The following is a 27,500-nucleotide window of genomic DNA, read 5'->3' as shown; positions in this document are numbered from 1 at the left end:
GTCAAAGCGAAACTTTCCAGAAAGTTCCATGGAGAGATGACTTTGTTTGCATCCGTGTTCGTTAAGCCAATGACAATTCGCGCTCGTTTGTTTTTGTTCGATAAGCCAATTAAATGTTTTGCATATTTGTTTACGTTCTGTTTTTGCGTTTATTTTTCAAGGCCATATGAAAGTCGCTCTATTTTCTGCACAAGTGAGCTAAGCTAACATCGTCCCAGTTTATGAGCCGGTTTTTCTTCTAATGCCAGTTCACAGTTCCTCGAAAGGCAATAATACTTCTCACCTTCAGAATTTTCTTTTTGCCCTTCAATGCTTTCTGTGGTCATTTCTTCTTTTGTTTCCTCACTGGCTGAGACTTCTGTGCTCGTGTTGCTCTCCGCTGTTGTGGTAGACTGTGACGTGCCTAGAGTAGGCTTGTGATCGCGTACGCAGCATCCCTTTCAACAAATACTTCAAAATTAATACTTCAGTAAGGGGGGCTCTGTCATGAAATTTACCCAAATTCAGCGACTGGGAACTGGCAACCACATCAAGCGAAACGCAAAAATAACTATTTAAAAAACATTGATGTAATGTTTGAATGAAAATACGAAAAAGAAAACAGGAATGGGCAAAATTGCAACTGGGTTTTTTTAAATGCTCAGCCGAACAGTTTTTCAAACCCCGTTGTTTGTAACTCAAATTAAGTATGGTCGACAGACAATTTTCAGTCACGAATTTTTGATTTGTGTAGTTTAAAAGCAATTTCTGGGTTAACGTTGAAGTTGCTCAGCGAGTAGGGGCGACTAATTTGTAAAACTACACAAAATTAAATGCAGTGTCGCCACACAGCCCTTTAAATAAGATATCGTATTGTATGAAGGAGCCTTTTTTTAAGGCAGTGGCTATTCGTACGAAAACCACACACCGACCTATATTTGCTATTGCATACGGGAGTCTTCTTAAAAACGATTATTACACAGGGTTCTGCCATGCATTTGAGAACACGGCAAAGAATACAAATTCTCTAATTCAGTAGACAGTGAACAGGCTCTCTCCGAATTAGGATATTTGGATATGTTTGCTTTGATTCGCTCTTGAATGCGTTGTTGATTTAACGGTTTACAGTGTTCCCAATTCGTGCTCTAGCGCTAGAAGACTAGGGACTTAAAATAAAGTTCCTTTCATCAAAGGCAAAGGAATTTGAGTGAGCCAGGAAAACCTCTGTATATATGACGGCAAACGACAGGTTGTAACCGTTATTGTTTGTCATAAAAGCACGAAAATTCTTTTATCTTAAGTTTTCTCTTTCTTTTGAGGAAATGGTTGATACTTGTAGATAACGTGCAAAAATGAGCCCAAAATGAGCCGCCTTCCGTAAAACGCGAGGCTAAATTTATTGACGGTGGCTACGGAACCCTAAACGAATTGTTGTTAAAGCAAACATTAAACGCCATTAAATTCCTTCAACATGTTTCAAAACGGTTGAAGGGGTGGGGTGGGGGTGGGTGCCCGGGACTTAAGTCTTTCTATTAACTATTATTTTTATTTACGTGCGCCAATACCTAGGAGCAGCACGACTGTTTTTGCTCTTATAACCAATAACATGCGCGGTGGCCTCATGCTCGACTCCCGATCGAGTGGTCCGGGTTCGGATCCTGGCCGGGGACATTGTGTTGTGTTCCTGAGCAAGACACTTTACTCTCACGGTGCCTCTCTCCACCCAGGTGTACAAATGGGTACCGGCGAATTTAATGCTGCGTCCAGTCCAGGGGGGAGTAGAAATACTCCTAGTCGCGGCTTCATGCTACAGAAACCGGAGATAAGTGCCGGCCTGATGGGCCTTTCTAGGCTTGTAACAGACCGAAACAGATACTTAAACTTAAAGCGAAAACCTGGTGAATGAAATGAAGAGATCAATTTATCGATAGTGACTCGGGGATCTTCTGAAAAAATCCAAGTCGGCTCCTTTGCAAGAGGTGAACCTAGGACTGAGCTATAGGAGCCTCGTGGGAGACTGGCCATGACCCATGATTTCGATGGTGTCTCGGGGAAACTCGGAAAAATCCGAGTGCTCCTTCGCAGGAGTCGGACTAACGATGACCTCCCGATGACATTTGATATTTCAACTTCATTTACCGATAACGTTTTCACTCTTACGCTGTCTTTCAGACTTACAGATGTTTCTGACGATGGATCGAAATGCAGGACTTTCTGCTGACAACATGGATACACTCCAACAATCTTGGTAGCTGTGCAGTCCACGTTGCTAAAGTCTGCTGTCATTGGATGGTAATTACAGTGACCCAGTTCATTGCAAGAGAAGTATTGACCACAGCGATAACAGTATAGAACGTTCACTGCACCCCATAACCTAGAAAAATGAAAAAAAGTGAAACTGCAAAAAGAGTGATACCAATTGAATGATAGAAACAAATGTAGTAACTCAAGGAAGAAAATGTGAAAAAAAAAAGAGTAAAAAAACGTAAGGACAAAAACAGTCAACAAAACGCAAAAATCTCTTAAAGCAGTCAACCATCCCCGTTATAGCCCTAACGAACTGGGGTTAATTTTTATGATAAGCTCAAGCATGTGGCTACTTGACACATGTGAAGCTGAAAGCTCGATTATTAAATTCTAGATGTGATTTGCCTGTGGCATACACGTGATTACTTTATGTACAGTATAAACTGATGGATGGTTTATTGATAAAATACATCAGCAAATGATATCCTGAGCTCCTTACACTTTAAAACTGCTGTTTAGTTTGACTCTTATTCCGTGAGGACATTTGCGATGTCCTGGGTACAACTTTTGTTGACCTTGGCAACGACCTCAGATGTGGTCGTGTACAGTATCAACTGCTAGGTAGTTATCGGCGTTAATTTTATCATATTTTATCAGAGACGTAGGGATAAAACAATTCTATTAACCTCCAGTAAACATCCCTCCACGACTTGACTTTTTCCCGCAAACTAAGAAGATACTCATTGACATCCCAAGAATGGTCACTGATGAGGTACCAAAGAAAAACACAAAATGTCAACAGAGTTTTTGTTTCACAAATGACTGAAACTCATAAAAATGATTCAAAGTTTTTTTTTTTCCGATTTGATGTAGTGTATGGCTTAGCAAATGCAAACACCATTCTGGCTGTCCACAAAGACATGTCCTGATGGACTGGGCCTGGCTGGATGTTTGGACATTGGCCCAAACCTGATGGGTTCAGGGAGCTGAGCAGGAATCAGAGTGGCTTTGTGGATAGGATGCAGGACTTTCATTCTGAGTTCCCAGTTTCCAGTCATACCCTTTCCACTAGCTGATGTTGTTCTGGCAAGTTCCAATTCACGTTTTCAGCTTCACCTGTAAATGGCCAACTGACTTGACTCTTACCACTCTCAAAAGAGAAATGTTGTATTTCTTTCACTACTCTGCTTCAGTGGCCCTAAAAAGCCCATGATGGGAGGGGTCCAAAAGTACTGTCACAAGAAATGCACCCTCAACCCTTTTAAGCGCTGTGGGCTGAGTTTCACTTCACCTCAACTTGAATGGAAGTTTCATCTTGATCCAGGTTCTCCGACTTCCAGCTAATTACATTTGGCTGTGGTGCTGTTCTCCAAGATTCATACAAGGGTTGTGCCAGCCACTGCCATAGATGCCCCGTACACTACATGTTATCAGCCTGATATTGGCAAGGTGCACCCTTCACAACTCATTCACCAAGACTGCAAGAGAGAGCAATTAGCAAGGCTTACCGTGAATGAACGTATGACACCTTTCCCCTGTGGTTCACCATCATTCTGTTTGGAACACAACGCAACTTGCTTTGAGAATCTGCAGTCAACAGCTTTCCACATGCAAGACACCTTGAAAAAGAAACAGTACAAAATATAATTCCTTTTATCTCCTGACAAAAATAATGAACTTGACTGTTAGCGAGCTTTTAATATGCCTGTTAACAGTTTGGCAAGTGTGCCCACTGGTGGTAATCAACAATAGTCCTGTTCGCTTGCCAACAGTTGAATTCGTCATGGAAACACTTGACTGACATCCAACTAAATTTAGTTTTGAAAAATTAAAAACTTGTTGAGAGGTGCACGAGACTGACAACCGCTGTAAAATCCACTGGTTATGATGCTACATGTTGCCCTTCAATCAGCTCCACTACAGAGACTGAAGGCAATGAAAGACAAATCTGTTGATTGAAACTTCAACTCAGTGCATGTAGAGAGTTCACATAGCAATTTGTTTTCAGATTCAAACGGCTTTTCATCGTTATCATGAAAACAGGAGGTATTTTTATCCAAATTTCAGTGAAATAAAATTATCAAGATCATAATACTAATGACTGTGATATCAATTTGCTATCATCCAGAAATTAGCATTATTGGATTCTCCAAGTATACCAAGGAAAGTGCTGGAAGTGTGAAATGTGAAGGGAATACAGGATGTTGATTGCTTTTAATTTAATGCTTGGCAACTTGTTGTTGCTTAATTGGCACCAATATATTACAGACTGTAGTATCTTGAGCTGTCTTATAATAATTATTATTGACTCTAAAGTTTCTAAACAATAATACTAACAATCAATAAATAAACATCATTACTAATAGGGGTGAATACCGTGATGAATGGAAAAATTCGAGACTCGCCAAGACGATGAGATCCTTGTTTGCGAATCCGAGACCGAGACTAAAACATGCAAGACTTCACACTAAAAGAAATGCAATATAAATGAAACTTTGAGACTCTTAGCAAAGGATGTGGAGATTTTGAGATCACATGAAAAGTTTGCGAGCATCAAGATTGTGGAGGTACCATTTGCCACTTCTACTGATGTAAAGGCTTACCTGAACAATGTACTAGCATTTGATGACAAACTTGACATTCGTGGATCAAACATTTCTTCGATTTTCTTGCAAAACAATTTGCTGCAAGCACAAACAAAGGGGATAAACAAGACCAAAAACATCTTACATCTAATGAATTTCTTTTGCACACTACCCAAACCTCTTGAACTTGTCTTTGCGATCCTTGATGGCTTCGAGTTCATTGTGGTTGAAAAGCTTTGCTATTCTTAAAAGGAAAAAAACGTTGAACATCATAGACAGGTCAAACAAAGCTTATAATGTGCAATAAAGGTTGGGATGGGAAATGACAAACGAATAAATACCTTGTGACTAGCTTGTCATTGATGCAATTCATGTTACAGGGGGTAGCTACTATGGCCGTCATGTTTTCATGACAGAAATGAATGCAATCAGTTACCTGAAAAGGAACAATAAACAAAATTAATTATCACTTACAGTCCAAACAAATAAGTGCTTGAATGTACAAGAAATTTAAAAAAATTAAGGCATAAAAAAAGCTAAAGAATGGCTTTATACTAAGCCAGTTGCCAAGGTCAAGTAAGATAGATCCATAAGGCCTGCCTGGTCTACAATCACAGCCTTAATCTAGCTCCAATTGTCTGCTCACAGAGTCTATTAATAAAGGGCAGCAATGTTTGATTTAAAAAACTAATAATAATACTGTGTATTAGGAAATCGTAGGTCATAAGAATAGCAAGACAGTAAAATTGCCATCTCAAGGGAAACTGAAAAACTCACCAGTGAATCCATCTTCAGGAAATCTGATGATATCAAGATGGATATGACATTGTTGGGTTCTGTGAGATAAATAATTATTTATTATTAATACCCATTAAGGGTTGTATCATGTAAAAGGTACATGCACATGACTGTGTGTTGTTCAAAGCTTACAAAACATGAAGTAAAATATGTTAACAGGTTTATCACAGTGACTTCTGTTTGTTGTACTTGAACAAGTTAAAATTGGCAAAAAGGAGAATATTTCATGTCAACAGGAGAGAAAAGTAGCATAAGCCATTAACAGCCCCAATGTATTAAGCCGTCAGTTTAATGTCATAAATGGAGAAGCGATGCATTTATAATTGATTGATTGACTGGCTGATTAGCTGACTGATTAATCAATGGGCAGACTGACTGACTGATGGAACGACAGGCTTTAAACTGACTGACTGAATGACAGACTTAACTGACTGACTGAGTGACAGAATGACACACTGACTGGCTGACTGACTGACTTTACAGCATGACAGACTGACTGACCAATTGACTGGCTGACTGACTGACTGACTGACTGACTGACTGACAGACTGACTGACTGAATGACAGACTGACTGACTAACTGACTGACTGACATACTTACAGACAGACTGACAGAATGACAGATAGACTGACTGACTGACAGAATGACAGACAGACTAACTGACTGACTGGCTAACTGAGTGACAGACTGACTGACAGACTGACTGACTGAATGACAGACTGACTGACTAACTGACTGACTGACATACTTACTGACAGACTGACAGAATGACAGACTGACTAACTGACAGACTTACTGACAGACTGACAGAATGACAGACAGAATGACAGACAGACAGATTGACTGACTTATTGACTATGTTACTGGCTGACTGACTTTAGTACTGATTGTCTCACTGACTGAGGAATTTCAAACTTCACTGTGTCTGATTGCAGGAAATATACAGACTGCTTTCAGGTTTCTTTGGTTGGGATCAAATTAACGTACTGTACAATGAAAGATGATTTTTTAGTTTAACTTTGGCTTGCAGTTGCATTTCCTGAAAGTTGCTCCAAAACATTTTTGCTTGTATGGCTTACCAAGCCTGGGTTTTTTCTCCTCTGTTCCAGACTTGCTCTTATCCTGCAGTCCTCGTTTAACATACTTCATCAACCAATCAAATATCTGTACATCACAGTGGACGGAGATGTCGACCTCTTCCCACCTCTGGGCCTCCACTGACAAGTACTCGGCAAAATATCTCATCTCATTGATAAGCAGGTCCCTAGGACATGTGAAGTCCTGTTTCACTGGTGACAGATTGAATCATAAATGATTTCAAGGTGAAAGTACACTATACGCTAATAAAATTCATTAGCATATCTTTTATTCATTTAAAAATATTAATTTTATTAAAATTAATAAGCATTAATTATTTATTGAAATTATGTTAATTTCATTATATCTGTCAGATAGTATGTGTGCTCTGATTGGTTAATTTACACTACAGCCTGCCAAATTTAAAAGTCTGTTTGTGTTACTTAATATATGTACAAAGATCAAAAGATATTGCCAAACATGTTTCCTTGAGCCATAATTTTTTTTTCAATTTAAGTTATGGCCTGAGGGCAAAAGAAGTGGAACTGCAAGTTAGAATGCAGGCCCTTTTACTCTGTTACTGAGAGGCATAAATGTCAAAAAGAAGAATCTACAAAAAAAGGCTTTTAACTGAATAAAGTTATACTTGAAAAAGGTTACTTTAACTCACAATTTTTACTCTCATCACAAACGTGGATCACCATATTGGGCCTGCATTAAAGAACAGAATTATTATTACCACTATCAAATAGAGTACATAATTAAAGTAGCTTTTAACTATAAAGAGCCAATATAATAACAGCAAAACCAAACAAAGTCCTCAATCTGTTTGCTTCTCATTGGTCGAAAAAGTGACAAAAAATTCTGAGCCTAAGCTTTACTTAAGTGTCACAGTTGCCACAACAAGTTGCAAAAATAGTGGAGACACTTCACCTTCTGGGGGCGTTATTAATTTCGCTATTATCTCTCACACTGCAGCCCCCCTCCCCCCCTTATCAGTGTTGCTAGCAAGACAAAAAAATATGGGGAACTTAAGCAGTCAACATTGAAAGTGGGAGAGGGGAGAGAAAGTGGGAAAGGTTTAAATTCTAGATACGCCGAGTATTGGAAGTTGTTTTTTAATGAAAGTGTCTCAACAATTTTGCAACTTGTTGCAGTACATTATCATTCTTTCGACAATTTGTGAGAACCACTCTAACGTTAGAGTCACATTTAAAAATATATATATATAATTATTTGAAATGGAGAAATGATTCTTGCACTTATCCAAAGATTCAGTCCCGCTCCCATTGGAGCCACCCGGGTATTTCGGATTTCTGGGAGAGATAATCGAGTGTCAAGTATTTATGAGTCAATGAGTCAATGAGTCAATGAGTCAACGGGTTAGTGCAGTTAATTAAACCATAAAATGAAAGCTAATATTTCAGAGAGTGCTTAGGCCTAATCACTGAAACGAGGGCTTAGGCTTAATCAACAAATTATTGCTATATTGACTGTGAGTCTCATTGACTCATGACTCATTGACTCATTGACTCATTGACTCATTTGACTCATAAAACATGCGTTCTCGAGACAATCGCTTGAATTGTTTGGATATTTAGTGCGAGGATCAATTCTCTCTTTCATCCATCACCCGCAGTCTTCAAATATATTATGTTGTGGGTCAATTTTTTCCCTGGTTCAAAATTTTTTAAACCAGTTCAATTTTGATTTTCCTGATAATGAATATTACATGTACGGTAGATCAAGGGAAATCAAAATGGAATTGGTTTGAAAAATTCAAAACCAGGAAAAAATTTTGAACTTCAACACGTACTGTACATTAATATTTTCTTTCATCAAGTTCTTTCACAGGAACACATGCATGCATGCATCTATGAGCCCAACAAATTGACCTGCTCCCAGCTGTGTGGCTTTGTAGCTCAGTTGGTAGTCTGAGCAATGATTGCACTGGCATCATCACAGAGGGCATGGGTTTGAATCCTGTTGGTGCCACCTGGGTTTTTTGGGTTGCTGTGTCAGAGACAATCTTTTGAATTCATCCAGATTAAGTGTAAGGATCACTTCTCTCTTTTGTCAATAGCCTACCCACTTCAAATATACACATGTCCTTTAAAAATAACAGTGTTATTACATGTACATGTATACATGTACTTTTCACCAAGAAATGTCATGGCTGCCAGAGCACTGCTAAATTCCACTCACCCAGGTAAGCAGTCTAAGTTTGAGGCTTGTGATCTGGCTGATCTTGGTGCTTGCCTTAGAACTGATCTCTGAGTTAAAAAAAAAAGGTATCACATAAAACTCACTGGTCAAATTGAATATCATCACCAACCCATAAAGTCATAGGTTTGGGAGGTTCTTTGCATAAACACAGTGTAAGTGAGTTTAACTCTTGGGACTACATATTGTATGTATGTTGACTTGTGTTTCATGGACCTGAATATTAATAATAATTTTTTTACGCAAAGAAACCTCAAAGACATGAGGCATTATGGCTTGGTGAAAGAAGTCAATGATTGAATTCCACTGTGCATTTTAGTATCTCTTATCTATCCGACATCCATGAACAGTAAAAATTATAAATTATAATTATTATACAGATTTAGCCAATCCTAAAAGTGGAGCTCCTGTTTCTTTAAGCCCCAGAAAGTTGAATATAGTCTATATGGAAATTATTATCATGCTTCTGCATAAAGTAAAAAATTAATCATTAGTTTATACAGTTTACAGTGATCAAACACCTCTGAGCTGACAGCAGTAAACAAACAAGCCTTGCAAACAATAACAACAATTTTAATCAACAACTAAAACTGAAATTACATGCACAGTAATTCCTTTCACAAGATTTTCCATTTGACTGAGAATCTTTACTCCCTCTCTCTTCAGTTTAGAACAAAAGCAAAATTTTCTAATTATTAAAAAGTCAATTGTGTTGGAGATTTTGCTAAAAAGAGGAAGTGTAAATAAGATAATTAATACATGTATGACATACACAATGTAATGAGAGACTTTTTAAGGGAACACATAAATTTGTGAAAGCGAAGAATTTTTAAAGATGCCTCAATGTTATTCCAAAGAACAGCCCCTTTGAAACAAATGCTAAACTTCCCATAATTAGTCCTGGCAGTTAAGGAATACAAAACACTGATTTAGAAGACAGTCTAGTATTTTACTTCTGCCTACTTGGAGTAAAAGAATAGTGAAAAGCAGAAGGTAACAAATTATGATAAAATTTAAATGATGAAGACACAATTAAGATGATATAAAACATCACGAAATTTCATAATGTACAAATGTTTCAAAAAAGGGGAAGTGTAAGCATTATAACAAGAAAAAGTAATAATTCGCACAGCCTTCTTCTGCAAAACAACAATATGATGTAAAGTGGCTTCATAGGTGTTTCCCCAGATTATAAGACCATAAGTTAGAAAAGAATAACAAAGGGAGTAATACAATTGAATCAAATTTATATCCTGGGAGACAAAAACACGAAGTTTCATTCCAATGTTTCCGGAGATTTTTTTGCTTAACTGGTGAATGTGCTTCTCCACATCTCCACACGGCCATGTACTGTAATATCCTCTATATTATTAATTGAATGGCTGCAAAAATCAGGTTACTAGTAAATAAAAGTATTTTAAAAGACACGAGAAAAATTACATGACTGTTGTTTGGCAAAATGTACCTGTTTAAGATCTGGGATGTCTTGATATGATATGTCAGCTTCTAATTGCCTGAAAGTAGTTTTTACAAATGAATGTTACATTAGCTGTCCATTGTTTACACTTTAATTAACAATTAGAAATTAAAGGATGTTCAGGGACAGTGACTTAAAGGATGTCGGACTACATTATACATAACTGCAATGATATTGACAAAAGTTGAAGAAAAGAATAATAATAATTATACAATCCATTTCATAGAATGATATGTCATGATCATACAAATATTACATGAAACTGTAAAATAGTTGTACTTGTAAAACTAAAAATTAAAGCAAATGTTCAACACATGGAGCATGATTAAAGAAGGCATATGGCTCAAACAAATATACCTGAAGTTAAAAGTCAAAAAACTACTTCCTTTCTTTCTCCCTACTCCCTACAAACATTACCACTTTAAGACAACGACAACTACTGCTACTACTGCTGCTGCTTACTACTACTACTACTACACTGTACATTGTACTTATAGTGCTAATAATAATCAATGATGATAGTAATAGCAATAATAATAATGATAATAATCAAACAAAAAGATGAACTTCTATTGATGTTTACCTTTCATGTCCTTTGCATGATAACAAAATTTGGAACAAAGCATGAAATTAAAATGAAGAGAAATAAGTCAGCTGGTTACTCTTAACGCAGAGTAACCTCGACAATATACATAATTCATAGACAGGTATAAAGCTCTTAATCACTTTTACTACCATTAACATTTGGTGTTCTGAAAGACACTCCCATTTATTGACCACTGTTACTTTTTATTAAAAGTGTCTCACAAATTGAGCCATTCAATTACATGTACTGTATTTCAAAAATAAAAATGTTATGAATTATTTTATGAGCTGCAGGAGAGTTGTGAAAATTATATTTATAAGTTGCATTTGTTTATCCTCACATCAGAGAAGTATCAAACTATGCATGTTTGAAAATTGTTGATTGCTCAACATTCAGCCATGATATCAAGAAATAACCATCATAGTTGATAAAAAATTTTAGAAGGCTGTTTAGGAAATTGTATGAATGCAAGTACATTTCCTGATTTATAATTATCAACAGCAGGGGTGATGTACATTTATGCAAGTTTTGTAAGTTTTGAAAGTTCTCAAAATTGTACTAGCTATAGGTGAGTGCAATTTCAGAACTTTCATAACATCGCGAGTGACCATAAATCACAAAAATGACCAGAAATTTTATACAATTTTTCATTTGTTATACATGTATACTCAACAAAATTACTCCATCACAGTGTTTCCATAGCAACTTCTGTATTGCACTCTATAACCTCCATTGCCCTCTATAACCTATTATGCATTCGTCATTGACCAATTAGAAACAGGTTATTCTGTTTAGTTTAAAATTAAAAATAGTTATGCATTACACACTTCAGTCACTGCTTATCAATCTCAAAATCTATCCAACCTGGATCGAGATCATCTACAGAGTTGGTGTCCATAGCAACTGGTTGGGAGCTTTGTCTAATTTCTTGTGTTTTGGGTGCCAAGTTGGAGTCCTTTTCGTCCGTAAAGTGAAGCAGAGAGTTCAAGAAAGTTGACAAGCTTTTTGAAGATGCTGCATTCAGGACTGGGTAAAATGCGGCATGTGTTTGCTGAATTTCCGTCCACCGTTTGGCACACTAAAAATAAAATATTGACGGATATAAAAACTAATGGGATTACTAGGCGGGGGGAGGGGGGGGCAAATAAACCAGACTCAGGTCTCAAACCTTGGGGGGGGGGGGGGAGAGGATGGCGACTAATTAAAAGTCAGACCTACTTCATTACTAAGGAAAGGAATGTTATGTAAGTGTCTAGTCTTCTAGCTCTGGAGCATTGTAAACAGAAATCAACAAATTAACGCATGTCAAATCAAACTGTTTTTGAAGAGAGAAGGAAAACCGGAGTACCTGGGGAAAAAACCTCTTGGTGCAGAGTAGACAGAATAGAGAACCCACAAACTCAATCCACATTCCACATACGTACATTGTATGTCGCCCAGTCTTGGACTCAAACTGGGGCCACATTGGTGGGAGGCGAGTGCTCTCACCACTAGGCCAGCCAGACAGGTACAAAACACAGGTTACAGGTCATTGTTTTACCCTAGGGGGGAAGACTCCCATATGAAACAGACGGGGATGCTTGTCGTCTCACTTAGGGGTGTAAATTTTGGATTTTGGTCTCGCTTAGGGTGTTCCGGGCAAAGCGCCAATATTTTAAGGTCTTGTTTAGGGTTCCCCGAAGAAACACAGAATTACTCTAAGCGAAACAGAAGTCAAATGTTTTTTTTAACGTGTTTTCTTTAGGGGTCAAAATTTGCTTAAGCCACGCCCAGATTGGTCTCCTTTAGGGGTCACAAAAACCCTAACTCTAACCCTTACCAGTACAGAAGCAACCCCAACCATGTACCAATGCTAACCTTGGGCCTAAAATCGTTTGTTTAGGCCTAATTAGGCCTAAGGTTAGCTTAAATGCACGTTCATGATTTTTTTCTGTATTGCTAAACCAATGACCTGCGACTTGAGATCTGTGACCTGTGTTTTGTACCTGCCGAGGCCAGCCCTGTGTTTTGTTTGAAACCCAACATCAACATGATACCCAGAGCTAAGTCTTCAGTTTCAACTAAGAGTAGATGAAAGTTTATCTTCATCACAAAAATTTAGCACTGGAAATCTATGACAGAATTTAAGAAAGCATATCACTTTTTTAAATTACATGTATAACGAAAGTCACACAAGGTTACACGTATGTCAGCCAAGAATCAAAGCCAAGAGCTAACTATGTCTTGAACAAAACAAACAGCTATTTCCACCAGTTTTTTTTAGTTCGTTATGTGAGAGAATAAAATGAAGTGAAATGATTATACTATTGGTACCCATAAAATGAATCTGTTTAGGATCTGTGGCTTTTCAGAATTTAGAAATCCGTCTAGTTACAAGATATAATTTAAGCTTAAGCTTATGCGCACTGAGCCTTGATCGAAAAATATGATTTCCGTGGAAACCTGCTGTGATGTGCTCCCAGGGATTAACTTTGCCACTGCCTCCCAATTTTTATCTGTTTCCCTGAATTCTCGCGAATTCATCAGAGTTCGTAGCATCAAATCCAAGGCCATATTACGAGACATCGTAGAGCCGTCAGCTGTGATGAAAGTTTTTCCAGCAAACAATGTCAAATAAACATTTTTCCTGCACACGCTTTTTCCATGACTACACAAGTACTCCTTAACGGGAAGAAAACATAAAGAAAGCACGGAAACATATGAAGATTCCGGGTTTATGCGGCACAAACTCTACAAAACCTCCATTTCGTCCGCCATCTTGTATCCAAGGACCATCTGGATTCCAACTCTCTGCGGCCAGAGATAGCAACTGCGTGACCAACGCGCTCGTAGTGAGAGAGAAGCATCGCGTTTGCGTGAAACGGTAAACGGCAGGCTGCTGATTATTAAAAGTGCATGAAAATTCACATATTATAATTTACCTCTGTTTTTAGAAGTTGCTCGATATTTCGCCTGTAGATATAACCAGCCACGAAATGAGCTGAATATCAAACCAGTTGGTTAATTGATATTTGGCAAAACACCAATTTCCCCCTGGCGTTTATCGTTTGCTGTAAACGCGACACCAGAGAGCCTGATATCACCTTTACCGTGTACGTGAAGTTTTCTTCTCGTTTTCTTCTACATAAGAAGTTGTTTGCGGGAAAAAAGTACCCCAAAACTATTTTTTGGTATACCAAAGGAGGGTGAGATTACAGCATTTTTCCAGGAACCAGGAAAGCATCCACTCTGGAGGGACAAGTTAACAATTCTTTTAAGAATGGGCACAAGAATGTCGGAATGAATCTTAAGTAAGTCAGTAGACCGAATGCATAAATGGCGGCCAAAAAAATATTTTTTTGTTTATGTGCTAATTAGCCTCACTAGCCTCGTTTGCATGGACAAAATACAAAAGAAAGGTTGCTTGAGAGCGAGGCTAGTGAGTCCCATTAGCACATAAACAAAAGAATACATTTTTGGCCGCCATTTATGCATTAGGTCTATTGGAATAGGGTCTTGATTGCAAGACTTTGAAGGAGCTTCACTTATGAGATCTTTAACTGTCTCAGCATGAATTTCCTCAAAAGAAGAGAATTCACAATCGGTCACTTCGTCAGGCGGAACAGGTTGGTCAACATCAGAAAAACTGTCCAGAGTGGTGTGGATCTTTGCAATCTTAAAGATGAAATAGTTTCCAAAATTATTGGCCAAGACGGTTTCAACAGCCTTGCAGTTGCACGAAACAGTTTCCTCTGATTATCGCTGTTTTCATCAATGAAGGCAGAAAAGAACCGGAAAGTTTATAATTTCCATTACCATATTTGATGGGAATATAGGAATATTCCTGACATTTTTGTGTCTTCCAGTCTCCTTGGGAAATGGAACTCTTACAAAAAAGTTTCTTATGTCTCGGTAAAAAAATGGCCGTTGATTTCCAGCCAGCGATAAAAGAACATAGTGGAAGTTATCAAACAAAGGAAATTATTCGCTTTGAAAGCGATGTTCATTAATATCTAGAGTTTGCCATTAATATCTAGAGTTTGCCTCTGAAGTTTATTGCTAAGAACGTTTTTGTTATGCTACCCAAAGGAATTAAATTTTAACTGGGAAAATGGAGTTAACTTGGGTTAATAATGGGTAATGAAGCAGACCCATGTTTCTGACTGAACACTGCTTTTCATAAAAAAATGGTTGAAGGTAAAGTCATTGAAGGTGACACTAGTTGTTCTGTCAGATCAACCATGGCTTTTAACTCACCCATGCCCCCTTCCCCCAGTATCAGTGTTTTGTCTTACCGACATAACACGAAGCCAGTCGTTGATCGAATCAGTTGGATTAAACGCGCACTAACCAATTAAGATACGCCTTACTTCAGTTGCATGGGAAAGGCTACTTTCAAGGCTACTTTCAATGTCGGTGTAGTTTTTTTACCTGGCAGAATTTTGTTGGCAACTGTTTTCTGATCTATTTTAGCACCTGTAAATCACGAGCTATCTTGATACTTCAAGCAAATTTAGCAAGGATTGTTTGTTTTTTATCTGGTTGAATTAATCTTTTTTTTATCCTAATAATCTTTCACCTTTAGAGGACAGACGGTTCTCTAAGAAAAGCTTTGAAGGTCTATAGTTCTTCAACGCGAAGTAAACAGATGAGGGAAATAGGGAGTGGCTTCATGCACTTTACACGGAACCCACTTGAAAAACTACTGTGTACATCTGCTTCATTGCATGCATTGGCGCTACACTAAGACAAAATATATTTACACAGCGAAAAGTTCAAGAACTTGATTTCGCAGCCGTGGAACTTGAAAATCGGCAAAACAGCAAGCAAGTAAAAAGAAAAAGTAAAGTGAAAAAGAGATTCTTTTTGCTGTCGGAAGGAGTGCTTTTCTAAAAACGAGGCACTTTTACGAACTTACAAATACTCATTAAAACGATATCCTCCGCTCCATTTACCATTTAGAAGGTAAAAGGAAACAGTAATTAACACTTTACAATCCTTTGAAACAAAGTCCATCGCATAGTTCGCACCTCTCTATAGAAATCCTATGGATAACTGAGCTCTGTCGACAAGAATGAATTACGCAATAGTTGGACGATGTATGAAATTCGCTTTTGAATGAAACGTAAGCACATTTGATTCTTCTCCCAAGTCCTTAAGGCACAGGTGGCAATTTTTCATTGGGCGGAGTTGGGCGAAGGAAATCTTAAAGAGAAGCCTCAAGGATTTGATCGCCAAATTAATGCACAATTGTCTCACAGCCAATGAAATGAATGATTCGCATATTTCATCTGGCCGAAGCAGATGTTATCAAGTCAGCTGACACCGTTCCGAAAAAAGGCTCTCATTAAAAATGAAACGTTTTCATAAAGATGCGATCGAAAAATTGTTTCTGCTCTAGAAGTACGGACCACATGCGTATCAACTACGAGTATACATCAAGAACCGTGAGACATTTGTTGATGTTAAAATGTTTTACTTTGAAATACGAATTTGTCTCGTCTTCACCTACGGTAAATAATAGATGAATGGTTTGGAGTTTGATTCCTGGCCCATTCATTTCCACTGGACACCGAAAGAAAACATCAGTGCTCTCATAAATAGTTCATCCTTTTAATAGATATAGCTTCTTTGAATTATAGTAAACATTTCCAGGGTGTCTATGACAATACATAATTTTTCCTGGTCGCAAAACGTGTCATATTTTACGTTCTCACCGATCACAATTCATCTCTAGTCCATGGCAGAATATAATATTCGGTCTAATTTATTTTTTCGCTCTTTGAGCGGAAAGGTTAATTTAAAGAACAAAGCTCTTCAATAAAACTAAATGGAAAATTGCAGGTGTTTTAGCCCAAAGCTGCGTAGCAGCTTCACCTAAAATCAATTTTGAATCCGCCCACATAAACATGTCAAAAATAGGACTATAAGAGGAAAGCAAAGAATTTAATGAGTGGACACTCGATCGATTTACCAGCGTAGCAGCTTCAGTATCTCTCGATTAAGGATGAAAGGTAAGGGTTTTATACAGTAAAAGATAAAGAATTAACCTCAAATATTTTTCCTGCCAAAAAAAATTTAGAACAACCCTAAAGGACAGAATTTCTTTCAAAGGATATTCTCTTTAAATGTTGTTTACCCCGCTGTTAAGACTTGTGTTCTTATACAACTCCTTGGTTTTTCTTCGTGTTCATTTCTTTTTTCTCGTTCAAAGTATTAGTTTTGGAATATTAAAAAAAACCGGATTCAATTCTTTGCGTTGCCATGGAACTTTTAGTTCAACGTTTCACTAAAGAAAACACTCAGTAAAATTATCGAAATTTTTTATATATATTTCAACATATCAACAAAATATTCTGTCTATAACGATGTTTAATCCAACTTTTCAGGATAAATAACACTCAGTCTGCAAATAATCGGAAAAACTTCACGTGTTTCAACATTGAGATCGTTTTGTATATCGCTTGGTAGTTGAAAATAAAATGTAAATAAGATTTTCCTCCAACTAGAAGTTCTTTTAACTCCCGAATTATTTTGCTGAGGCGCGTCATTGACTGGTACAGACATATTCAAACAGTCTCTCTCGGTTCATAAATCGTAAACGTGTACACATAAAAGCGTTTAGCAGAGTTTTGGCTTGCCTAAATCCCTTCCATTCAACGGCAAGTTTCGGTTACAAGTGAGCAAAAAAACATTATTCGGGGCGAGATTTGAGAATGTATGATGCAAAATCTGAATATCAATAATTCCCCAGAACACTAAGCTTTTCAGATGACGTGCTAAGAAATGTTAACAGCCACTTAATGAGGATAGAACGAGTCCATACTTTCTTTAATGGCATACTTACCGTGGCACAATTTGAGTGAGTCTGAAAAAACAAGAACTATCTATTGTACATAATGTAAAACTGACGTGATTAATTTAAACCTGACCTCAAACAAGACTGCATGTACACATTCAACCATGAGCACCGCAACTTATTTTTTTGAAGACAAGACTATAGCTACGACACTGTTAAGTGGCTAACTATAGATCTGCTTTACCGAAGACTGAGTGCTACATCGGCAGTAATAACATCTCGGTCGCAAAATCTAGCAGCAGAAAACACAAAACTTAACCATCTTACCTCATCAAGACGAAACCTAAATATTAGAAATATTTTGATCGTTTTTTGATCAGTTATCAGATCTCGCCCCTTTAATGTTAAGATACAAGGTTCATACAATTTATCAGTGACTAAAACTTTGTCATACGTTTCTTTTTCTTTCAGGTTCGGGGATCATCCAGGTTGTCGTGCTACTTTTTTCAATATCGATTCTCGCTTCTGCGGCGCCTTTTGCAAACGAGATCCAAGACAGGGAAGAAGAAATCAATTTTGATATGCCTCCGTTCATACCACCAAAAAGAGAAGAGACGGACAGTTATTCCGAGGGGAAAGATAGCGAAGGGATATCGGTACGTGAACTTGCAGAAAATGAGTTTCCTGAACCACTAGAGCGTGAGTTTGGACACGAGAACGAGGAAGAGTTTTTTAATAGACTTGAGAGGGAACTTGCGATGGAAACGGCAAAGCGCAAAGAAGAAGGAAGTTACAGAAAAGAGTTACTGAACAGAGAAGTACCAGGAGGATATGATGAAATGCCTGGGGAATATGAAGAAGACGAATGGAGCGAAGATGATGAAAACGAACATGACATATTAAACAGGGAACTTGAAGAAAAACTGGAAGAGAACGCGATGGCTGATGAAAAAACGAAAAGGGAATTCGGCCAGGGAGAGGATTTAGAGCGTTTTAGGAATCCTGAAGAGATTTATTCTAGAGAAATCCCAAAAGAAAACAAGGAGAATTCTAACAGGGAGTTTCGAGGAGAAGCTGTTCAGGAGGGTTTGAGTCACAAAAGAGAGGCGTCCGAAGATGAAAACGAAGAAGAAGAAGAAGAAGAACAAGAAGAAGAAAGAAATTATTTGAGAGAATATTTGGCGGAAAATAACGAAAGTCTTAATATGGAGCTACAGGATGAAAGAATCAATGAAGAGGACGACGAGAATAGAGAAGACACTATGGAAGACAAAAGACGTTTTATGGACGAACGCATGAGAGATCATGAAGATCGAATGGCGACTCCGAGGGAAATGGAGTTAATGCAGATGTTGAGCTATCCTAACGGGGAATTCCATGAATGGAGTAAAAAGTCGGAAAATGAGAGATTGCGAGAGTTAGTCCCAAAACGCATGCGCGAACGAGAAGCCGAAAGGGAAGGACAGCGCTTGGACGGCTATGGCAACAAGGGACGTGAACGCGAGGAGCTCAGGGAGAGGCAGCGAGAAAGAGCTCTTGGAGAAGGCCGGATAGTTCAAGAGAGAGAAATGGAGGGCCGCAAACAACGTGAAGAGAAAGATCCCCTAGGAATAAGTCGGGAACAACGAGAGAGATTTCGGTTTAGGTCACGCAGCGAGTGACAACATTTTCTTCGTACTAGCTATAAAGATCTACTAGGATAGCTCGTCCTTCTTATCACTGAAGCCCTTATTTTCAATAGTCTTGATGTAATTACATTCACTACTTTGCTGTTTGTGTAAATCATGAATTCATGTCATCTCAAGGAATGACCATAACATGTTTCAAGAGGTATTTTGTCCAGTGTTGTAAGTCGTCTATTTGGCGCCATTAAAGTTGCGATACCAGAGAAGTAGACTCATATGTAGACATGAAGAATAAAACGATGGAAATATATAAAATTCGCTGTTTCAGTGCCGACTTGAAGAGGCTATGTCACATTATTTTAGGGTGTTTAGGGGAAATCCTCAGTTGACCACAAATTTTAATGTGGAATTCATTTACTGATAAAATTATCGTTACAACACAAACAAGCTGACTCTGAGAAAAAACGACCTTTATCCAGGCGATTTGCCATAAACTTGAAAAACGTCGGGCCGCTCGGACTTCAGTTTCAAGGTTACCCAAATGTAATCCGTTTCAATCTTGTCCATTTGAATCCACCTATGCTTCTCTTTCCTTTTTCTGTATTTCCTTTACGTTGTTCAACAGTTTTTAAGTGGTTATTGCGATGTTTCGTTATACTTTTTGGGCATCAGTTTTGGTTGTCGTGAAATTACATCATTTTGAGTGACATAGCCTTTTAACACGTATAAATATATGCATAATTTTGTCAGTAGGGGTAAGTATTTTTGGTTGAAGAATGTTCTTGGGGAGTAGGGTTGGGGGAGTGATAAGATCACTCACCTCGATCCCTCCAATGGCGCTCAGGTTCGATTCGCAGACATGGCGTAGCATGTAGGTTAAGTTTGTTGCTTCGCTATAGTGCTGCGAGAAGTTTTTCTCCGGGTACCCCGGTTTTCCCTTCTCCTCAAATATCCACTTATAATTTAATATGAGTTAACTTACCCTGCAAGCAGTCTCCTTCACTTCCATCTTCTTAGATAAGTCAGGAAGAGGAAGGAAGACTCTACCAGCCGCCTCGACATTTTTGGATTTTGCCGCTCATCCAAAGAATGGATGAGTCAGTCCAGTTTCGACTTGACAAATCTGTTTTCATTTTATTTTTGCGCATGATCAATCGCCACACGTCGTCAAGATTTTGAAAATTACAACGGCGTGGCAATTTTTTAACTGTCCAAAATACCCGTGAGTATTTCCTCCATGTGTCGGTTACAGAAACTAGTCTGCCAGAAACATAAATTTTTCAGTAAAAAATGAAATGCTTATTTACAGTAAGGACACTTGAACCATGAACACTTGACATTTTTGTGCACATTTCTCTCCGACGACTAAGAAATAAAGGCTCTTCTTATGATGTATAGTGTTACATGTATAGCATTTTGTAAGTGTAAAAACATTAAATACTCTTGTCAAAAGGACCAGCCCACATTATATAGTCACTAAAAAAATGTGCAAACAAATATCAAGTGTTCATGGTTCGAGTGTCCTCACTGTAAAAGTATGAGCTATCTTGAGTTTCCAAGGAAATGATTCCTTGGATGTCGTGTGTTTGCCAGAGTTGTCCGATAATATCCCGACCGTTTGTTTTGTGGTTCTGGTCACGCGTGACTGACACTGGTTCCATTTGAAGTTTTAACGCATACTCAATACGAAATGTCGAGGCAGCAGGCAGAATCCTCCTTCCTCTTCCCGACTTATCAAGAAAGATCGAAGGAGACTCTACTCGCAGGGTAGAGTTAGCTTGAACCAAACTGACAAACTGAGCTCATTGCCAATTAAGTAGAAGTGACAAAGGATATACTGAGGGATGCGTAAGAAAGGAATCCGTCGCATATAGTCAAAGCGGACGAGATTTCTCTCGCTCAATTTTTGTCGGAGACAGCTATGTGCTAGCAGTTTGGGACTAAAGGTAGCTGCCGGCCGAAATTTAAGGGTTGGATCGTGATGGTTCGACGTTAAGGCTCAGTATCCCTCTCAGTCCCAGCTACTTTTTTATATTCCCTTTTACGTTCTTTCTGCCTTAAGACTGCGTATGTTCGAATACCTAGTACTTAAATATGGAAGACAGACTCAACTTTTAGAAAGGAACATTCATTTTTGCAACTCCTAATCTCTACTGGCTGCACACTCAGAGACGCAGTTAGGCCCAACAATCGCAGATCTTGAGCCTGGGTGAGAGCTCAAAACATGGAAGCTTCCATGCTCTTTGTTCACTGAGAGTGTTATGGTTTCACTCGCGAAGGTTTCGATCTACCCTCAAGTCAAAATTGTTTCTACGAGTCTTCTTAGTATATTTAATAACTAATCACCGAAGTGGAGGTAAATAATGGTGTGGTGGATATTTACCGAGCCGCGAAGCACAGTTTATCCCATAGCATCTCTGTCGTCAACGAGGGCCTTATAGTTATAACATTGCTCATGTTTAGGTAAAAGCAGAAACCCATAAGGGTTGAAACGTGTAACGGCCCCTTGTGTGTTGGGAAACAAGCTTCTGAATATTCAATTTGCTAAGTACCATATTTGGAACAACAAGAGCGAGGGGTTTCCAAATATGGTACTTAGCACTGAAACAATCAACCAATCAGCTCGCACTGAATATTCGGAAGCTGTGAACGCGCGTTACACGTTTCAACCCTTATGGGTTTCTGGTAAAAGCAAATACGAAATAAAGAAAGCAAGAAATCCTAATTTCATCTCAATCATTTTATATTTTTCCTTTCTCTCAAGTTAGTGTAGTTTATCCGGGACGTTTGCCGTGTATTACAGACAAAAGAAACAGGTGTGGTCTTGGTAAGTTTCATTTCGCCGGAGATTACTCAGGCACTGCAAAGTGACAAAAAAAGGAAACATACAATTGGTGAGAACAAATTAAATTTCCAGCAAGTCATATTTACGTCATAAAAGTTGAACAATCAGACAAAATATTTTCATGTACAAAGGTGACTAGAACGTAACAATTTAGCTCGATTGCTAGGGCTCTGGGCACCTGGTTAAAGAACATAGTCGACCATATATGAATATTGCGTTGCTTCTGAGGTCATTTCACCACTACTGACAATGTAAAGATCATACTGGCGGAGGACAAATTAATCAAAAGAAAGCTCAGGGAGCCTATAAAGATCAAGATTAGGCTCCTTTCAATGAACAGGGGCTTCCAAAGTAACCACTCCCATTTAAACAGACCGCGATGAAGGATGAGTTATTCAGCTGAAATATTTAGAGTTTTGTTATGTTCTTTGATACATGATAGAATGAACATGTTTGTTTCAAAAGATTATCAGCTCTTACAGACAAAACCCTTTCGTTTGACCCGTTTGTTCTTCAATCTTCGCAAGATTTAATTGATTTACAACAGAATGGCGTGATGTTTAGCTAGCTCCGGACCCGTAGACAGACGCACTCTTTCCCTCCCTCCCTTGTACTTCGTTTGTGATCCACGATTTTTTCCTTTTGAATAACAAATAGCGTAAGTTGCGAAAACATGGATTGCAATATCAATATCTTTTCCGGATAGAACTAAAATTTGCAATTGACCCGCGAGCTCCAGGCTGCTTTGTTAACTTAGCTAGTAGAGCAGAGCTGAGAGCTGTGAAGTGAAGTGAAGTGAGGCTATTAGTCTCTCCCCACGGGGCTTTTCAGGACTAATTTAATACTTTGTGGGGGACTTTAACCAGACAGCTTGTTATGCAGTTTACAATTAATTTTAAGGAAGTGAAAGATGTCCCCGTCCAGATAAGGTCAGACCACAACACCGGGGACTACGTCCCCTACTCTTATCGAATGGTGAGTGGGTTCTTTAACGTCCCATACTATTTAATTTCCAACAAGGGCTATGAGACGAGACCTCCGGTTTACAGTCCTTATCCGAGAAGACTTGAAAGCCTAACCATTTGCAGATGTAATTACAAAGGCAGCACTTTCTCCTCAGTTATTTTAAGACCCTGAGTGTTGGTCCGGCCGGAGACGAACTCACGACCTCCCGCATGACATCCCGATGCTCAGCCAACTGAGCCACCGACTGTGCCGTCATGGGTTCAAATCCTGTTCAGTCTGGATATTTTCAAGCTTGCTTGCACCTGCTTACGTTGTTTATCTAACGGCAATAATCTTTGTAACTTTCATTCTATGTCCATTCCGCTGTTCAAGTATACGAAATGCATGTTATTTGCCGGCTGGGAGGTCCTAATAGCAAGAAACAGTGACCGAGGTCTTCAAGACCGAGGTCACAGTTTTCGCTATACGGACCGAACCTTAGCTGGTAAATAATTTAATTACTTATTTCCTCTCCCTCGCTCTCGTTTCCCCTCTGAAATCACTTTTGTAATTGTTGACTCACATCGCGCTTGGTATTCGCATCGAATGCAGTAAGCGACTTACAAACTGAACATTTCAATTCTGTTTCAAATAAAGATCCGTTTTGAAACTAACTCTTGTATGTTAACGGATTCGGTGTCAATGTCGAGAAATTTAAAGTCAAGGACAAAAGCTCTCAGAGTGTTCCCGTTCCCGTGGGCAGGGATAGAAAAATCTGGACCGCGCGAAGAACCAATCAGATTGCAGGACCCAGAGCATTACCGTTCCCGTGGGCAGAGATAGGACCAAACCAGATTGCAGGACCCCTTGGAAAAAATAAATGTCACATATTTTAAAATCATTGCAACATCCATACTTACAATCAAACTTGTAGACCATGTTGTGCATTGCCATTCCGACCAAATTCTCATAGCAGCCAGAAGGATCCTCCCCATATTGATCATAAGTGAGATCGGAGTCTTCGCCAGCCCAACATTCTCCCCAAAATTGGATACCAAAGTACTCTTGCCCTGGAAATGATGACCTTATTCTCAGCTCTCATACTAAGTAACACACCTATCGTAGCTGAGTCAAATGCACAAGCAAGTTCATACGATTTTTTATTTATTATATACTCAACAAAATCAGTCCATCGCTTTGTTTCCATAGCAACTTCCGTATTGTACTCTATTCTATAACCTATTCATACATTCGTCATTGAGCAATCAGAAACAAGACATTTTGTTGAGTGTTGGTAGTTTTCACTTTACGTAACGTCGCCATGTTGGTGGACGAAAGCAAAAGATCTCTCATTAGCTTCCTTTGTTCATCCACCAGCAATTGTACATTGCAACATTGTTATTTGTATCTCTAGAGGTTGGTTGAAAATTACCCATATAATAACCTATACATATTGGTCGAGACGAATTGATAAAATCGTAAAGAAGATTCTGAGCGGACACTTCGAGCGTTAGCCCTTCGCTATTTGCTCTGAAGATGGGCAAACACTCGAAATGCTAGCTCGCAAACCTTGCAGTGGCTTCTGCTCTTTCTAAAAACTGTGTATCAATAGTTATTTGCTTTTGCATCAATATTTGTTTTGCATAAAGCAAGCTAACAAAATCTGTACTTTGAAAAATTTCGTGATCCACTCGCAACCGAAACTAACACCTTCATGGGTCACTTTGCTGAATACTTCATATATTGAGGAACAAAACGTCGGAATTTTATTGATACGATCATAGCTCGCCCTATGTAAAGAGATCCCAGCACATTGATTCCGGATCCCGAATAGTGAATCCCGGATCCCGAGTGGTGGATTCCGTATTCCATACTCACGGGTTCCCGTCATTACCGTGATGAATGCTGGATGCCATCGAAATGTAGGGATTCTGGATTCCATACAATGGATGCCGGATTCCTTCAAATAGGGCGAGATAGCGTTTCGCAACGTGTGGAATCTGATATTTAAATGCAATTCAATGGTTTTGTTTTTCAATTTGCCGCGACAGTTAACGGCCGATAGGAAAAAAAGAGTGAATCGCAATTCACCGATGACAACGATGAATGAGACGCAATAACTCGCCCGGTAACCCGTTCTGCCTCAAAGATTGACAGCAATTAAAAAGAAACCTCCGACTGGAATTTAAACTTCAAAGTCCTCACTTTCATGGAAGGCGCAGTAGAACACCTCTAATTTACCACAACCAACTCGTCCTGACCAGACCCCAGTTGTTCGAAGGGTGAATAGCGCTATGCACTGGATAAACCACTGTCCACCGGATAACTCAATTGGTTTCGCTAATGCTTATCCGCTGGATTTGCAAAGTACCGCAAAAAATGTGAGCTAAAATGCGAGCTGCACGTGCCACACGATAAAATATGATATCATTGTTTTCAGGTGTTGTCGTTGCCGCGAAGAGTCGTTATCACCACTCTCTGTACTCACGTTTATTCATGGCTTCCTCCGCACACTTCTCTACGATCTTGTCCAAATGGTTCCAGTCAATGGTACCTCGGAAGTTCTTCAAAAGCTCCGGCATGGCTCGAGGGCTAAAACGATCTTTAAAGCATCCAACAGGCTTGTAAGTGATTCCTAGAGCCAAGAGTTACTCAAGTTATATCTGTCTTAGCATAGTTAATAGAGGGGAATGGTTATGAAACCCGCCAAATTTCTTTGTTGTAGGTTTTTGTTCTCTTTTTTGGCCTTGACCGTGCACTGAAACACAATAGTTGTTTTCTCCGTACTGAGGAACTAAGCAATAGAAACGTATTGGTTATGTAATTCATGCATAGTGTATGCGGAGCGCAAAACAAAAGATTGTGCACGGTCGTAGACTTTCCAACCCAAATCTTGGCATCTTTGTTTGCTCCTTTGATGTTTGCCGAGCTTCCAAACCACTCCCCTCTATTAACGATGGTCTTAGTCGGTAATTAAAAGCAGTCCCTCTGCTGCTCAATATGTTTAAGTTACTGTCGCAAAACACCTTCCCCCTTCATCACACCAGGAACGATAGAATTACCCGCGTGAAGAGTGGGAAGGAAAACTGCGCGAGTCTGAGTTCGAGTCTAACCGAGTGAAACTGGGTTCTTCCTACTCGTAGCCCACTTGTTTTCCTGTAGACCATCAATAGCTCTCCTCAGGGGCAAAAAAAGGGTGTGCTCTGGTTTACATCATGTGAATGATTTTTAGCTAGGGAGAGTTGATCGTAAAATTCTACTTTTAAAATTTACTGTAGGTATTCATAGGGGTAAAGGCTAGTCTTTTCACAACAACAAAGTAATACACGTATCGCCATGCGCTGCCACAGTTAAATCGCAGATCTCTTGGTTGAAATATGGTTTAGACGACGGGACAGCGGATAGAAAGTCAAGAAACGGGTATTTTTAAGAGCCATTGGGTACCACTCGATCGCAGCTTACCCTCTGGTACTGGTTCCTCTGAAGGTTCTTCTGTTGATCCAACTGACACAATTGGTTTTGAGACGATGAAGTACATGGGATAAAAAAAAAGGAAGAAATTAATGTTTTCAGTTAATAGCAATGAATTGTACCTCAAAAAACGTTTGTACAAGAGAAGCGCAATTGTTCAAGGAAGGATGTCTTCTTTTCAATCTAATAGTATATTCTAGAAAAAGCCACGTATAAAAACGTTTTCATAGCAGAGACAAGGGAAAACTAGTTTGGTCAAAGCCGATGAAATAGAAGCAAGCAAAGGAATAGCGAACTGAAATGTCGAAGGCCATCGAATACCGACTAGTTGGCTCATTTGGTTCCGGGGCATCGGACAACTGTGCGGAAGATCCCGGGATCAAAACTCCGCCCGGACCAAAACTCAAGGTCTTTAAGTGCTGCCTTTGTAATTATATCTGTAAATGGTTTTACTCTTTAGTCTTCTCGGATAAGGACGATAAACCGTACGCCCCGTATCACAACTCTCTGTAGGATAGAAAGAACACTATTCGCAATATAGGGCATTGATTTCCTGTGGTCTTTCCTCTGTGGTATATCTAGACTGGGGCCGTATACTTAAAAAACTGCAAAAGGCTAATTGCGTCTCCCTCTCTAAAATAACGTTATCGTATAGTAAGGCATTTACCTTTTTTTCTTGCATTGATATAATTCCTAATTCCTTAAAGGTTTAAAAAAAGATACACTTACCATCTGCTTGACTTCGACACGCCACACATGGCAACAAAAAGAACAAGACAAAAAGCTTCATGGTCTCGATGAACGCGCTTCTGTCCTCTTAAACAGCCTGCTAACGAGAAGCTAGGGACATTAAAGGACCAATT

General features: G+C 38.9%; 3 protein-coding genes across 5 annotated transcripts in view; 1 reads left to right on the top strand and 2 right to left on the bottom strand.

Moving 5' to 3' along the window:
- The window catches only part of LOC138047307 (SANT and BTB domain regulator of class switch recombination-like), a 27,408-nt gene extending 16,982 nt beyond the window's left edge, over positions 1-10,426 (bottom strand). The window contains exons 1-12 of one of the 2 annotated variants that reach the window (XM_068894101.1): positions 10,376-10,420; positions 8,893-8,960; positions 7,358-7,398; positions 6,690-6,899; positions 5,589-5,647; positions 5,153-5,247; positions 4,990-5,055; positions 4,830-4,910; positions 3,735-3,845; positions 2,913-2,990; positions 2,158-2,353; positions 284-437 (exon numbers count right to left, since the gene is read on the bottom strand). In XM_068894101.1, coding sequence (XP_068750202.1) covers positions 284-437; positions 2,158-2,353; positions 2,913-2,990; positions 3,735-3,845; positions 4,830-4,910; positions 4,990-5,055; positions 5,153-5,247; positions 5,589-5,647; positions 6,690-6,899; positions 7,358-7,391 — 1,084 coding nt within the window. In that variant the 5' untranslated portion in view covers positions 7,392-7,398; positions 8,893-8,960; positions 10,376-10,420. Of the gene's footprint in view, positions 1-283; positions 438-2,157; positions 2,354-2,912; positions 2,991-3,734; positions 3,846-4,829; positions 4,911-4,989; positions 5,056-5,152; positions 5,248-5,588; positions 5,648-6,689; positions 6,900-7,357; positions 7,399-8,892; positions 8,961-10,375 lie in introns of both variants that reach the window. The other variant, XM_068894102.1, reaches the window with a different exon arrangement.
- A 6,414-nt stretch (positions 10,427-16,840) lies between these two features.
- On the top strand, positions 16,841-19,639 carry LOC138047306 (cilia- and flagella-associated protein 251-like). Its single transcript, XM_068894100.1, has 2 exons — positions 16,841-16,966; positions 18,223-19,639. Exons 1-2 carry the CDS (start codon positions 16,960-16,962, stop codon positions 19,410-19,412), a joined length of 1,197 nt encoding a protein of 398 aa, XP_068750201.1. The 5' UTR covers positions 16,841-16,959; the 3' UTR covers positions 19,413-19,639.
- A 2,462-nt stretch (positions 19,640-22,101) lies between these two features.
- LOC138047304 (uncharacterized) overlaps positions 22,102-27,500 on the bottom strand; it is a 7,554-nt gene continuing 2,155 nt past the window's right edge. The window contains exons 2-6 of one of the 2 annotated variants that reach the window (XM_068894098.1): positions 27,367-27,477; positions 26,629-26,670; positions 25,655-25,801; positions 24,087-24,236; positions 22,102-22,236 (exon numbers count right to left, since the gene is read on the bottom strand). In XM_068894098.1, the coding sequence (XP_068750199.1) occupies positions 22,226-22,236; positions 24,087-24,236; positions 25,655-25,801; positions 26,629-26,670; positions 27,367-27,427 (411 nt within the window). In that variant the 5' untranslated portion in view covers positions 27,428-27,477 and the 3' untranslated portion in view covers positions 22,102-22,225. The remainder of the gene's footprint in view (positions 22,237-24,086; positions 24,237-25,654; positions 25,802-26,628; positions 26,671-27,366; positions 27,478-27,500) is intronic. The other variant, XM_068894099.1, reaches the window with a different exon arrangement.

The sequence above is a fragment of the Montipora capricornis genome, chromosome 4, assembly GCF_036669925.1.
Source record: "Montipora capricornis isolate CH-2021 chromosome 4, ASM3666992v2, whole genome shotgun sequence".
NCBI lineage: Eukaryota > Metazoa > Cnidaria > Anthozoa > Scleractinia > Acroporidae > Montipora > Montipora capricornis.
Note: the sequence above shows the minus strand (reverse complement) of the source record. Positions and strands in the feature narration are given on the sequence as shown.